The 15,537-nt window shown below is 43.9% G+C and overlaps 1 protein-coding gene across 2 annotated transcripts in view; it reads right to left on the reverse strand.

Moving 5' to 3' along the window:
• The window catches only part of DDC (dopa decarboxylase), a 67,110-nt gene that overhangs the window by 16,083 nt on the left and 35,490 nt on the right, over positions 1-15,537 (reverse strand). For both annotated transcript variants that reach the window (XM_035134977.3, XM_035134978.3), the window contains exons 9-10: positions 14,390-14,457; positions 13,069-13,145 (exon numbers count right to left, since the gene is read on the reverse strand). In XM_035134977.3, the coding sequence (XP_034990868.1) occupies positions 13,069-13,145; positions 14,390-14,457 (145 nt within the window). The remainder of the gene's footprint in view (positions 1-13,068; positions 13,146-14,389; positions 14,458-15,537) is intronic.

Consider the following 15,537-nt stretch of genomic DNA (forward strand, 5'->3'; position numbering starts at 1 on the left):
CCCTTGTCACCATGATTATAAGCCTCACTCGTACAGCTCTATCCAGCCCAGATGAACGCAATTAAGGCTGCATATGGGGCATTTATCATACAGCATGAAGGCGAATCCCTCCCTCGCTGCCACCCGACTGCCATCCTTTGGCTGCCAGGAAGTCAAAAACAATCCCCGATTTGAGAATGCAAATTGACACAAAATTACAGCATCATACAAAATATGGATTTCCCCCTCCAGTACAGAGTTGCTTGGCAATTATGGAAGTACACCGTACAAGCAGACAGACAAAAAAGCAACAACAAAACCACCCCACTTTGATTTACCTGCTGGAGCAATGGCTTTCATTATGTCAACTTTGCCAGTTGTAGCCCTCCAATTGCACCTAGAATTTGATTAGGCTCCTGTTGCCACTTCAAAGAAGCTTTCCTGGTTTGGTGTTACTTTCCCAACAAAGAGTACTTTCAAAAGAAGTTGTTATGGCAACTACGAACCCCCAAATTTAATTTGGGATCTCCTCCAAGCCAGTGCCAAACTGTTGCAGTTGGATCCCAAATTTGGGGATTTGTAGTTAAATATGAACCCTGTGTTTGATGTATCATTTGCTCAGTTTGTGGGGTGCTGAAAAACGAGGGGTAAATGCTGCAAAAAACTGCAAAACTTTGGCACAGGTTTGGAGATGACCCCAAATTTGGCAGGGGGTTGGACTGGATGGCCCTTGTGGTCTCTTCCAACTCTATGATTCTATGATTCTATGATTCTATGAAATTTGGGTGTTTGTAATTTATTTTCCTTTAAAACATATTTATTGCATGGCTACTGGTCCATCTGGCTCCTTGGTGTATTTTTATAGCACCAGTAAGTGTGCAGGGCACTTTCTGTACCAAGATGGTGGGGCTACCTTTGAAGGTGACCCGGAAACTGCAATTAATCCAGAATGCGGCAGCTAGACTAGTGACTGGGAGTGGCCGCCGGGACCACATAACACTGGTCCTGAGAGATCTACACTGGCTCCCAGTACGTTTCCGAGCACAATTCAAAGTGTTGGTGTTGACCTTTAAAGCCCTAAATGGTCTCGGTCCTGTATACCTGAAGGAGCGTCTCCACCCTCATCATTCAGCCCAGACACTGAGATCCATCACCGAGGGCCTTCTGGCGGTTCTGAGCAAGTTCTGGCTGTCCTGAGCAAGTTTGCAGACGACACCAAATTGGGAGGGCTGGCTAATACCCCAGAGGACAGGATCAAACTTCAAAATGAACTTAACAGATTAGACAACTGGGCCAAAGCAAACAAGATGAATTTTAACAAGGAGAAATGTAAAGTACTACACTTGGGCAAAAAAAAAAAAAATGAAAGGCACAAATACAGGATGGGTGACACCTGGCTTGAGAGCAGTACATGTGAAAAGGATCTAGAAGTCTTGGTAGACCACAAACTTGACATGAGGCAACAGTGTAATGCAGCAGCTAAAAAAGCCAATGCAATCCTGGGCTGCATCAATAGGAGTATAGAATCTAGATCAAGGGAAGTAATAGTACCACTGTATTCTGCTCTGGTCAGACCTCACCTGGATACAGACAAGCTGGAACGTGTCCAGAAGAGGGCAACCAAAATGGTCAAAGGCCTGGAAACGATGCCTTATGAGGAACGGCTTAGGGAGCTGGGTATGTTTAGCCTGGAGAAGAGAAGGTTAAGGGGTGATATGATAGCCATGTTCAAATATATAAAAGCATGTCATATAGAGGAGGGAGAAAGCCCCATGAATCCCCTAGACGCAATCAAAAAGCAATGGGAGGATGACATAGGATATGAAATAAACCCCACCCAATGGACCTAAATGTGGTCTAAACCCCCCTTCAAATCTTCAATGAAAAGAAAAGAACTCTCCCTGAAACTAACCTACAGGTGGTACCTAACCCCAAGAAAACTAGCACTAATACACCCAGGAACCTCACCAAAATGCTGGAGAGGGTGCACCTCCACAGGAATATACCTCACATGTGGTGGGAATGCCCCAAAATCCAATCATTCTGGACAATAACCATACGAGAAATTTGTAAGATAACTAAGCAAGTGCTAGAAATCCCCCCCAGAACTGGCCTTATTAAACATCTTCCAAGACAACAATGCCCATGCAGAATACAAAGAACTCATAACCCACCTACTGTCAGCAACCAGAAACATCATAACCAGACACTGGAAAGACCTGTCAGGAGCAAACATGGACCAATGGTATCAAGTAGTATGGGAAACAGCCCTACTAGAAAAACTAACCAGTAAGCTGAAAATGACACAGGGACAAACAGAAGAAGACACCTTCACCCCAATATGGTTCCCCTTCATCACTTACACAGCCCAACAAGACAATGACATAAACCCACTGTCAGCATTCAAATCAATATGGTTAAACCCACCCACCCACCCCACTCATGCAAGAAACCAAAGACCACCACAGCCATCCACAAATGAATAATCACACCCTATGCCAATCTCCGACCTCTCTCACCAACAAAGGAACACAAGCAAACAACAGTGAACCCGCATAAACAACGCTGACACTGAATCCCTACATATATCAAGGAAAACAGAAGCATAGGCACCCCACCCCACCCACCTCTCCCCCCTTCTTCCTAATGTCTCAACAAGCAAGATTGATGTGTAACAATGGAAAAAATATGAGACACTGCATTACCTTTGTAAACCAAGAAAATCCTCAATAAAAATTATTTTTAAAAATATAGAGAGAGAGAGGAGAGAGAAAGATTGTTTTCTGCTGCTCCAGAGAAGCGGACAAGGAGCAATGGATTCAAACTACAAGAAAGAAGATTCCACCTAAACATTAGGAAGAACTTCCTGACAGTAAGAGCTGTTCGGCAGTGGAATTTGCTGCCAAGGAGTGTGGTGGAGTCTCCTTCTTTGGAGGTCTTTAAGCAGAGGCTTGACAGGCATATGTCAAGAATGCTTTGATGGTGTTTCCTGCTTGGCAGGGGGTTGGACTGGGTGGCCCTTGTGGTCTCTTCCAATCCTATGATTTTATGATTCTGTGATTCTATGGTTCCCTCATTGCGAGAGGTGAGGTTACAGGGAACCAGACAGAGGGCCTTCTCGGTAGTGGCACCCGCCCTGTGGAACACCCTCCCAGCAGATGTCAAGGCAACAAGCAATTATTTTACTTTTAGAAGACAACTGAAGGCAGCCCTGTTTAGGGAAGTTCTTAATGTTTGATGCTGTACTGATTTTAATATTCGGTTGGAAGCCACCCAGAGTGGCTGGGGAAACCCAGCCAGATGGGCGGGGTTTAAATAATAAATTATTATTATTATTATTATTATTATTATTATTATTATTATTATTATTATTGCTTTAAGTCTAAAGTTAGGCAAAAAGGGGGGAGCAAGAGAGGACGTGAGAGAGGAAGGCCAGCAAAAGAAGTGGGAGCAAGTGCATGTGCGAAGGCTTCATTTCAGCTGAAGAGGAGAACTAAGAGGCAAGACGAACGTCTTTTTCAGGTTACAGGTAGGTAGCCGTGTTGGTCTGGATCGAAGTAAAATAAAAAAATTCCTTCAGTAGCACCTTAAAGACCAACTAAGTTTTTATTTTGGTATGAGCTTTCGTGTGCATGCACACTTCTTCAGATACAGTGAAATGGAAGTTTCCAGGCACTTATGTAGAGAAGGGGTGGGGAGGGGTGGGGATGGGGAGGGGGGATCACTCAGAAGGGTGGTGGAAATGGGTGATTGACTGACTGATAGCTGTTGATGACCGCAAACGACTGCAAATGGTTTTGCATGAAAAAGCAAGGGTTGAGATGGCTGAAGATCGCTTATCATGTATAATGAGATAAGAACCCGATATCTCTGTTCAAACCAGGTCCCTCCATGGTTTTGAGCTTGGTGATAAGTTGCAATTCAGCAACTTCTCTTTCCAGTCTATTTCTGAAATTCTTTTGTAGTAAGACAGCTACTTTGAGATCTTGTATAGAATGTCCTGGGAGATTGAAATGTTCTCCTACTGGTTTTTCTGTCTTCTGGTTCCTGATGTCAGATTTATGTCCATTTATCCTTTGGCGTAGGGTTTGGCCTGTTTGTCCAATATAGAGAGCTGAAGGGCACTGTTGGCATTTGATGGCATACACAATGTTAGAGGATGAGCAATTAAATAGTCCTGAGATGGTATGTTGGATGTTGTTGGGGCCAGTAATGGTGTTGTCTGGGTGTATGTGGCAGCAAAGTTGGCATCTGGGTTTATTGCAGGCTCTGGTACCAGTGTCCATATTAAGTCTGGTGGTTGTATTATTGTGGGTGAGGAGTTGTTTAAGATTGGGTGGCTGTCTGTAGGCAATGAAAGGTCTTCCTCCCAGAGCTTGAGAAAGGGAGCGGTCATTGTCCAGGAGAGGCTGTAGATCTCTGATGATGCGTTGTACTGTTTTAGCTTGGGAGCTGTATGTGATGACTAGTGGTGTTCTGTTATTTTCTTTTTTGGGTCTGTCTTGCAGCAGGTTCTCTCTAGGTATCTGTCTGGCTCTGTTGATCTGTTGTTTAACTTCATCAGGTGGATATTTTAGTTCTAAAAAGGTTTGCTGTAGATCTCTTAGGTGAGATTCTCTGTCTGTAGAGTTGGAACAGATGCGGTTGTAACGTAAGGCCTGGCTGTATACGATGGATTGTTTGGTATGTTTGGGATGGTAGCTAGAAGCATGTAGATATGTTTGTCGGTCAGTTGGTTTTCTGTATAAGGTGGTGTCTATACGTCCATCCTGTATTTTTATAGTAGTGTCCAAAAAATGTATTTCTTGCATAGATTGGTTCATTGTTAGGTTGATGGTGGGGTGAAAGTCATTGAATGTCTGGTGGAAGATTTCCAGGGTCTGTTGTCCATGTGTCCAGATAATAAAAATATCGTCAATGTATCGCAGGTACAGGAGAGGTTTGAGTGGGTAGGAGTTAAGGAAACGTTGTTCTAAATCTGCCATGAAGATGTTGGCATACTGTGGGGCCATGCGGGTGCCCATGGCTGTGCCGCTGATCTGGAGGAACAGGTCATCACCAAATTTGAAGTGGTTGTGGGTAAGGACAAAGTGGCAGAGTTTGGTAGCAAAGTCCGCTGTGGTTTTATCTGAAATGGTGTTCCTTATGGCTTGTAAACCATCATTGTGTGGGATGTTGGTATATAGAGATTCCACATCCATATACCAACATCTCTATATACCAACATCCCACACAATGATGGTTTACAAGCCATAAGGAACACCATTTCAGATAAAACCACAGCGGACTTTGCTACCAAACTCTGCCACTTTGTCCTTACCCACAACCACTTCAAATTTGGTGATGACCTGTTCCTCCAGATCAGCGGCACAGCCATGGGCACCCGCATGGCCCCACAGTATGCCAACATCTTCATGGCAGATTTAGAACAACGTTTCCTTAACTCCTACCCACTCAAACCTCTCCTGTACCTGCGATACATTGACGATATTTTTATTATCTGGACACATGGACAACAGACCCTGGAAATCTTCCACCAGACATTCAATGACTTTCACCCCACCATCAACCTAACAATGAACCAATCTATGCAAGAAATACATTTTTTGGACACTACTATAAAAATACAGGATGGACGTATAGACACCACCTTATACAGAAAACCAACTGACCGACAAACATATCTACATGCTTCTAGCTACCATCCCAAACATACCAAACAATCCATCGTATACAGCCAGGCCTTACGTTACAACCGCATCTGTTCCAACTCTACAGACAGAGAATCTCACCTAAGAGATCTACAGCAAACCTTTTTAGAACTAAAATATCCACCTGATGAAGTTAAACAACAGATCAACAGAGCCAGACAGATACCTAGAGAGAACCTGCTGCAAGACAGACCCAAAAAAGAAAATAACAGAACACCACTAGTCATCACATACAGCTCCCAAGCTAAAACAGTACAACGCATCATCAGAGATCTACAGCCTCTCCTGGACAATGACCGCTCCCTTTCTCAAGCTCTGGGAGGAAGACCTTTCATTGCCTACAGACAGCCACCCAATCTTAAACAACTCCTCACCCACAATAATACAACCACCAGACTTAATATGGACACTGGTACCAGAGCCTGCAATAAACCCAGATGCCAACTTTGCTGCCACATACACCCAGACAACACCATTACTGGCCCCAACAACATCCAACATACCATCTCAGGACTATTTAATTGCTCATCCTCTAACATTGTGTATGCCATCAAATGCCAACAGTGCCCTTCAGCTCTCTATATTGGACAAACAGGCCAAACCCTACGCCAAAGGATAAATGGACATAAATCTGACATCAGGAACCAGAAGACAGAAAAACCAGTAGGAGAACATTTCAATCTCCCAGGACATTCTATACAAGATCTCAAAGTAGCTGTCTTACTACAAAAGAATTTCAGAAATAGACTGGAAAGAGAAGTTGCTGAATTGCAACTTATCACCAAGCTCAAAACCATGGAGGGACCTGGTTTGAACAGAGATATCGGGTTCTTATCTCATTATACATGATAAGCGATCTTCAGCCATCTCAACCCTTGCTTTTTCATGCAAAACCATTTGCAGTCGTTTGCGGTCATCAACAGCTATCAGTCAGTCAATCACCCATTTCCACCACCCTTCTGAGTGATCCCCCCTCCCCATCCCCACCCCTCCCCACCCCTTCTCTACATAAGTGCCTGGAAACTTCCATTTCACTGTATCTGAAGAAGTGTGCATGCACACGAAAGCTCATACCAAAATAAAAACTTAGTTGGTCTTTAAGGTGCTACTGAAGGTCTTTTTCAGGGCTGAAGTTGAATATGGTGCAAAGAAAATGAATAAACTCTAAATAGCAGGTACAAAAAAGCATTAAGCACAATTCTGAAAATTTTACATGAAAGAAGGGAAAGGCAATGCATTTTACAAAAATAGATTGACATGAGGTGGGGAAGAAATTTGATTCTTTTCGCATGAAAAGCTCAGTTTGTCAAATCTGCACATTCCAAAGCAATGTAAGAACCAAAACAGAACCAGCCTTCAAAATTCACATTTATCCATTTTTTCACTGCAGTTCTCTATCCATAGAGTCTTTACAAAAATGCAGGTTAGAATAAAATGTGCCTAAAAATGAAAATAATAGTGAAAAGAGTATACAAAATTGGGAGAAATTGCTTGCAAAAATACCTTCATTAATAAACACATGTTTAATGTAGTTTTAAGAGAAATTCACACAAAAACACTAAAGGCTTGGTTTCCAGACACTTGATCACCTTGGTCGCCCTCCTTTACACACCCTTCCAGTTTGTCAATATCCTTCTTAAATGCAATAAATGTTGTAAACTTCAAAATCATATCCAGCTCTTCTTCTCACTCCAGAAAACCTATCACTGTTCTGTGTCACCCACACTTAGAGGGTCCACCAAAAAACCCAAAGTGAGTTGAATCCTTGCTCTTGTATTGAAATAATGTAAATGACACACCTTATTATAATTATTGCCAATCACTGGACAGAAAAAAGGCAAATATACTTTTAGAATAGCCTTTGGCGGTGAAGCAGAAGGTAATCAGTTATCATATGGGGGAAAGCTAAGCGGCCATGCCTTGAGGCTGTGCTCTGCTGCTGTGCTTTTTAACATTTTCATTAATGACCTGTTAAGAGGAAATTAACCATCAAATTGCAAGTGATTTTGTTATTCAAGAGAACAAATGGCTGATTCTCTGAGAACCTGCGCAATAAAAGCCCTGCTGCACAGATAACAATCAATGAAATGGCTGGTCAGCATATCAATTGAGCTCAACCTGGAATAGACTGGTTTCTGTTTTGCATGGCCTACTTAGTTTTTACTGGAACCCCCGAACCCCGTAGTCCTCTGAACCTGGTTGAAATTTACAAGGTGCAGACTTGAAATCCCTGAAGGTTCAGGTCATAATCTATGCTAGGATCCCAAATTTGCATTCCCACTGAAGAACATCAGAAGAACCTTTGATGAGCCCAGTGTTCATGTCGGCTCCTTTTCTTTGGAGTTGTCATCTTTTGTCCGCTCAATTTTTATGAAGCACCCAATTGATGTCACTTTCCTCCTCTTACATTCCAGAGAGTTTTGTGCTCTCCTCCTGTGTTTTTCAGGCCTAATCTAAAGCAATTCCTTTGTATGAAAATTCAGTCTGTGTATGGTCAGAACACGAGTGAAACTTTGAAAGGCTTCTGTGTCCTGAATTCAGCACTTCTTGTTTCATTGCTTCCTGATCAGTTTGATCAGAGGATGAGTAAATAATAGCCTATTAATTACCCTTCAAGTAGCCATTTTTAATTTCCCCAGTGTTAGTTTCTGTTCCCAAAGTGGGGAGGATTAATTCCCAGTTTCCGTTCATTTTTGCCATTATTTTTTCTCCATTTGTTTTATAGTAAAATGAGACTACTTCACAACTAAAAATTGAAAGAAATTACCAGTGGGAATTAGCTATTAAAGCATCTCCTCTGCAAATAAGTAAAAGGTAAAGTTGTTGGGTAATATGACAACTTATTGTTACAAAAGATAGGTGCACCCACACTCTCTGCTGAGTGATAGCAAGATTCCAGGGTGTTCCAGCATCTGTGTTCCTTTGGAGAATTGACACGACGGAGACTGTCTTAGCTTTGAGAAATACAGTTTATTCACCTATTTACACCTTCAGTCTGCATGGAGGGAGTCCAGATCCTACAACCTGGTCATTTCAAGAGGGGCTTGTCCCCACAGCAGCACAATCCTAGAGTCCAAGGCATTTCTCCCAGTCATCTCTGCAGCCAGCCTGCCCAAGATGGATCTAAGGCTGGATCTACACTGATCTGCAAAAACACTATTAAAGGCTATTTTTTTTAAAAAAACAAGTTTTTTAAAATCGTATTTTTCAAAAATGCAATTTCCCATTGCCAATGGATCACTGTTCTACAGCGCCCTCTGGTATTACAGTTTTATAATGCATTTTTAAGGTTATAACCAACCAATGTAGATTCACACTGGTCTTCCTCCTCCTCCTCCTCCTCCTCCTCCTCCTTCTTCCCAGAAACCCTTGCTCAAGACTCCCATTTCCTGTCATCTCAAACATACATACACCATCACCTTTGCAACATCTGTCTCCCCAGTCTATCAACACCTTTTGTCATGTTAACAGATTTGCTCTTTGCTAGGCCAGCCAGGCTGGTTTGCATAAGCCAGCCCATGGACTCCTTGTCTGCCACAGTTCTGAAGCTTGTACTTTCATCCATATTCCAAGTAACCAAAATCCTACATTTATTAATTTATAGGGTTTAGGAGGGGTCTCCCCCAAATCTATAACATTATTAAGAGTTTGAGTGGAGCCCTCATTTTAATCCTGCTTCCAGCTGAGTTCAGAAAAGCCATACTTTAGCAGCACTAAAGGGTTCTAGGATGGAAGGAACCTGAATGTAGCATTCCTTGTGAGAATCCCAGCCACAGATGAACAGTAGCTGCTCCACTACTGTCTCGGAGTCTACCTTCTGCCCATCCTGAGCTGAAATGCTTCAAGAAAGATGTTGGAAACATCACTGCTGGCTCATTCTAGCCATCACTGAAATGGACTGAGCCTGTCGTGAAGGCAATAGACTTGTTCATGGTAGAGGAAATGCTACAGAAAGAGAATGAGCAGAAATATGAGGCCTACTGTAAACAGATAAGGACATTAGCAGAAGTAATGTAATAACCTGCAGTTTCATAAGAGTATATCTTTAAAGTAGATAAATAAAAGAATAAGTTAAGTTTATTTAGAATATGCAGGAAATGTAAAAAATAAATTTAAGGAACTTCAGAAAGAGGAGGAAGGAAGACAAGTTTTGAAAGGTTAGGATGATTGTAAAACTATTGAAATGTATATAAATGAAAATCATAAATAAAATAAAAATAAAATATGAGGCCTACTGTTTCTCATTGCTATCCTGGCAATTGTTATTCATCTAGCAACAGGAGCTGCATGTGCAGTACCTGAACATATCAGCGCTGTGTTCACCCCAACAAGATTTTTTCCTACTTTCTGTTGTGCCTGTTGTATATTATGTCAAAGGATTTTATATCTGTACTAGCTGACCCGGCCACGCATAGCTGTGGTTCTTTCCTGTGATCCCCACCCCACCCTGTCCCGGTCCATGACGTATCCTGCCCCTCCTCCCTGCACCCCGGCTCATCCCTGTGTTTCGGTAAGATACCCTTCCCTCTGTTGTCCCTGGGGACTGTTGGCCCCTCCCCCATGTATCTCCATACCTTGGCCCCCACCCTTGGAGAAGGAACTGTTAGGTTCTGGGTTCTATTTCCCAGCATGCACTTTTGTCTGAGCCCTCTGTTGTCCCTGTGGAGTGTTGGCCCCTACCCCCGGTATCATCCTACATTGGCCCCCACCCATAGCTGCCAAGTCTCCCGTATTCCCCGGGAAACCCCCGTTTTTCCAGCTGTTCCCAGCCGAAGAAACGGAATTTTTTGTTTTTTCCCAGTTTATTGTGGCGCGGTGGCCATTTTGGAGCTGGGCAGAGCATGCTCAGAAGCAACTTTTGATGCTGCTTTGCCCAGTTCCAAAATGGCTGCAGCGCAACTTCTGGTGTGGCGGCCATTTTGGAACAGGGCAGAGCAGCATCAAAAGTAGCTTCTGAGCATGCTCTGCCCAGTTCCAAAATGGCGGCAGCGCTACTTCCGGTCTGCTATTTCCGGTCCAGTCCCTTATTTCTCAGGCCCGAACTTGACAGCTATGTTTGGAGAAGGAACTGTCAGTTTCTGGGTTCCAATTCCCAGTATTTACTTTTGTGTGAGCCCTCTATTGTCCCCTCCCCCCTGTATCTCCATACATTGGCCCCTGTGCACGCATCATGAACATTTCTATATATTTAGATTAAGGATTGGGGGTGATGATGCGCCCTGGGACCCAGAGAACTACTTTTAAAATCCTGACCGGGGGGGGGGTCAAATAGCGAAGCCCCACAGCCCTGTAGCAACAGACAGGCCCAGACAGAAGGAGGGGGATCATATGGGCCACTTGGCGCGGGCCTCCGAATCCAAAGGGGGCCTTGGTCAGCATATTCACAATCAGTAAAATGAAAAACGTAACAAAAGGGTTAACAACAGGGTCACATTATCTACCTGGCCCCGGCCTCTGTCTGGCCCTGCAAGGGCCTGGCAACAGAAGGTGCGTTCTGAAGCAACCGAGTTGTTCAGTTCCATAAAAAACCCAGGAAGTGGCAAGGGGAAGGTAGGGGATTGTAAATCGAGGGGGTTGGAATTGGGCACTGCAAATATCTGAGGACTTAAACTGGGGAGAGAAAGTGCATGGTTGTTTTTTTTTTAAAAAAAAGACGCAGAGCGTTGCATTCAGTCGTAGTAATTGTGAAATGGAGGGTAATAGCCCCCCTTCAGATCCCCCTGAGCCTCAGAGTCCCCCTGAGTCGAGGCGAGATACTGTGGAGAGGGCAGGTTTCATCCCTGTGTCTCCCCTCCACCCTGTTCTGACCCATTACGTATCCCTGCCTTCTATTCATTGGACCTTGTTGCTGGAAAAGGCCTGTTTTCAGTTGAAACAAAATAAAAATATTCCTTCCAGCAGCACCTTAAAGACCAACTAAGGTGCTGCTGGAAGGAATTTTTTATTTTGTTTTGACTACGTCAGACGTTGTGGCTAATCCCTGTGACTGCCCCCACGTGTCCCGATCCATGATCTATTCTGTTTGTCCCCCGCCCCTCCGTGACCGGCGTATCTCATGACGTTCTGAAGGATGGTATTTATTTTTGTCTTGTGGTTATTTGGTGGGGGTTTGGGGGGGTAGTGGTGCTAAATTGTAAAGTAAAAACTCCTTGCCGTGCCCCCAAGTGCGATGCTGTGGGTTATCCCCCTCCCCGGGCCTAGTGGAGGCCTGGAAGCCTGACAGAAGCCTAGGGGTGTGATAATGGCCGCCTTGCTGGTTTCAGTTGCTTGGTTGATGATGATGTCATTTGGTTTGTGGGTGTGGCTTAGATTTCACAGGAAGGGAGGGGGTGTACTGTGGGAGGAATTCCACTTGAGGGCGCTGTTTGAGTTGGTGGAAAACCAGGTCTGTACCTGTGCGATTTGAGGGATTCTTGCCCCCAACAACGCGCGGGGAGTGGCCTGGATCGTTGTGTCAAAATTTCAGGACGATCGGTCAAGCGGTTACGGAGAAAAGTGGAACCTGGATTTTCACGATTTTTACATTTTTATATATATAGATTACCATTGTATGCATTTGCATTAGGGTAAAGTAACTGCCTTTTGGTTACAGAAGGTACAGCTGCTATTGGTTCATTTAAGCTGCTGTATTTGGATCCTCTGTCTTATTGGTTTCCTCCAAAAGGCAGCACTGTGATTGCCTGATATTGTTCCCTCCAAAATGTATCCCTTTCTAGCTAGTCCCCCGTCCCTATAAATGTAGCTTTCCTCTCCTCAGAGCTCAGTCTTGTTTGCTTTAATAAAGAAGTGTTACTAGAGAACTGTCTACAGCATATTATGTCAAGAGTGCTGAAATCACGAACCGCACGTCACAACAGTGCCATCATTCACCACCTGGGCAGGGGGGTGATTCCAGGCTTCACTCTCTCAACAACAGGCAATCAAACCTGACCGGAACAATGAGCAATTGGTCAAATGAGCTGCTTGGCTGCTCAAGAGAGTCCTACAGTTTGCAACAAAACATATCCCCATGTAATGTACTCTCGGAATCAAAACATTCATCGCTTCACTTCTCCCTTAACATACCCTATCCACCCTTTTTCTGCATCGCGGACATCTTCTGATTCTTTCAAGAGTGACAGTGGTCATTTTAATCCTTGTTATTGACTGAACACAAAATCAGAGAGTCGGCCTGCCCCCCTTTGTCAATTTCTTTGGACACTTGTAAAATTAGGCAATTTTCTGAACTCATGAAAAGTTGATTTACATACTTGGCTAACACGTATTTTGAAGAAAAAATGGGAATCTCTTGAAATACTGCGCTGAAAGTATTTGAACTGAAACAAACTGTGACAGCCAAAAGCTATTTTCAAGTTAGGGAAAAGATAAAATATTTTACCTGATTCTTGATGGTCGTGCTTCAGATAAACAGGATCTATTTTAAAGGCACAGGTTAAATCTGTTCTCTTCTTCACCCTGAAAAAATATTGACTTTGGATTATTTGCCATTGCATTACCAGCTACTTCTGTCTTGATTAAAATATATAAAAGCTTTGATTGCAGGTTAAAATTTGACCCCTCATTAATTTATGTGAAACAGAAGGACCCAATTCATATGCAAGTCATACAAGCACGAGCTGCTTTTCTTCTTGTGTCAGATTTGATTAACGTAGAATTTAACCTAATGAAACATCATTTTTTTCCAACTACTTTGTATCTGAAACTAGCATATACTTTTCCTAGATTTCCTTTCAAATTCATTTCAAGTGTAATAAACCTTGGTAGCACAATGCCGCACAATATGTGCGCTGTTCCTGAGTAATTTCATTAAACTAACAGCGCTAACATCACCGCTACCACATTTCTTCAAAAGAAGTTAAAAAACCCGTCTTGGAAGAAACAGAGATGAGCAATAGCTATGGAAGTGCTATACGTCTGAAGCACATTCAAAGCAAGTTATTTCCCTCAGAGAATTCTGGGCACTGTAGTTTACCTCTCACAGTCACAATTCCAAGCAACCTTAAACAAGTTCCAGTGCCTAGAATTATTTGAGAGGAAAATGTGTTTAGAATGTGCTTTAAAAGAGTAGTGAATTCACAGCCCTGGTCCACACATCACATTACATTGTGATGTTAATGAGGAGTAAGAAACAGGACCTGGCTGCAGGGCCGTCCCTAGGCCCAGGCTGGGTGGCACAAGGTGCCAGGGCACCTGCGGAAGGGGCGCTGAACACTGGAGTCTGCCTCCGCGCGCCTCTGCTGTTGAGCGGCTTCAGGCAGCTCTCTGGAGGCGCGTGGGGAACACGAGCCTGGGGCCGCCTGAACAGCTGAGAGGCGCAGTGCGGCGGCCCCAGGCTCGCGCTCCCCGCGTGCCTCCGGAGCTTCGCAAGGTGAGTGTGAGCCTGGGGCTGCCTTCTCTGTGCCTCTCAGTTTTTGAGCGGCTTCAGGCCGCTCTGCGGAGGCACGCAGGGAGCGCGAGCCTGGGGCTGTCTCCTCCGCGCCTCTCAGCGCCCCTCCTGCCCGCCTCACTCACGGGGGGCGCCGGAGGGATCTTGGCACCAGGGCGCCAGATATGGTTAAGATGGCCCTGCCTGGCTGAACCTCTTGACTTAGTTCCTTTGATTATCTGCAGAATATATTATGGCTTGAGCCAAAGGTTTGTTCATTAAATAATGGTTTAACATTACATGCAAACTCTTCATTTTTGCACTTCATACTTACCACATAGTAGAACAGTCAAAATTTACTAAGAGCCATTTGTGTGGGTTGAAGTTAAATGAATCTGCAAACTGAAAGGATTAAAAAAAACCATCAGGAAAATTATTACAACCACTAGATCAATATTTCTAGCTTGACAGCCTTGGCAGATTTTCCAGTGTGTCTGTGAGGTGCTTTCATCAATTATTGGGATATTTAGAGAATTCTGGTGAAGTTCAACAGCAACATTCACAGACAGGGATTTTGAAGAACAACTCCCTTACTACCATAAGAGTTTTTGCTTGATGGGATGGTGAAGTGCTTTTCATATTCTGAAGGTTTTATTTAGGATTCTATTCATCAATTTCAAAGTACAATACAATCACTTCTTATGTGCATTTAACTTGTGCAATTTCAACCTTGCACGATATACGATGCATCAAAGCGGAGACCTAGTGGAGAAGCTTAAGAAATTAGGAATTCACTCTGCAATTCTGGATTTGGGGAACAACCATGGAGAAAAATGGTTGAAATTGCACAAGTTTAAAGTTTTCCCAGTGCAGAGAGAGATTTTAAGCTCTCCACTCAGTGCACAGGCTCTGGGATGCTCTCGCAAGATCTCTCAGGTGTGTCCGAGTTCCCATGAGATCTCGTGATCATCCCCCCCAGCTTCCAGAGCCAGCATGTTGTGCAGGCTTGGCCTGACAAGAAAAACAGAGAGCTTAAAAGTCCTTACTGTGCCAAGAAAACCCAGACAAAAAGAGCTTTTAAGGTCTCTGCCTTGCTTGGGGGGCAAGGCCTGCTCAGCATGGATGCTTGTAGGGAGGCCGTCCCAAGGGTTGAGTATACGTGTTATACATTTTATCCCATTCTGTAGCGCCACACACCAGATTAGGCTGAATCCTGAACCAAATCAGGCCAATCTGAATTAGGCCAAGGGATCCGGGTTTTGCCTGACTTAGGTGGAGGCAATCCTGGATCACCTCAGGTTGGGTCACGGCACCCATAATGATCTGGGGTTGTCAGGGGCCACATGGCAAGGAGAGGCAGGCACTGGGCAGGAAGAAAGAAAGCTTGTCCTGGAAGCAAAAAAAGCAGCAGATTCCAAGATGAAATCCTCCTCTCACCAATCCTGCAGGCTTCCCTCCTGCCTTAATGAGCCACCTCGACCA

Source organism: Zootoca vivipara, chromosome 12 (assembly GCF_965207765.1).
Source record: "Zootoca vivipara chromosome 12, rZooViv2.hap1.1, whole genome shotgun sequence".
NCBI lineage: Eukaryota > Metazoa > Chordata > Lepidosauria > Squamata > Lacertidae > Zootoca > Zootoca vivipara.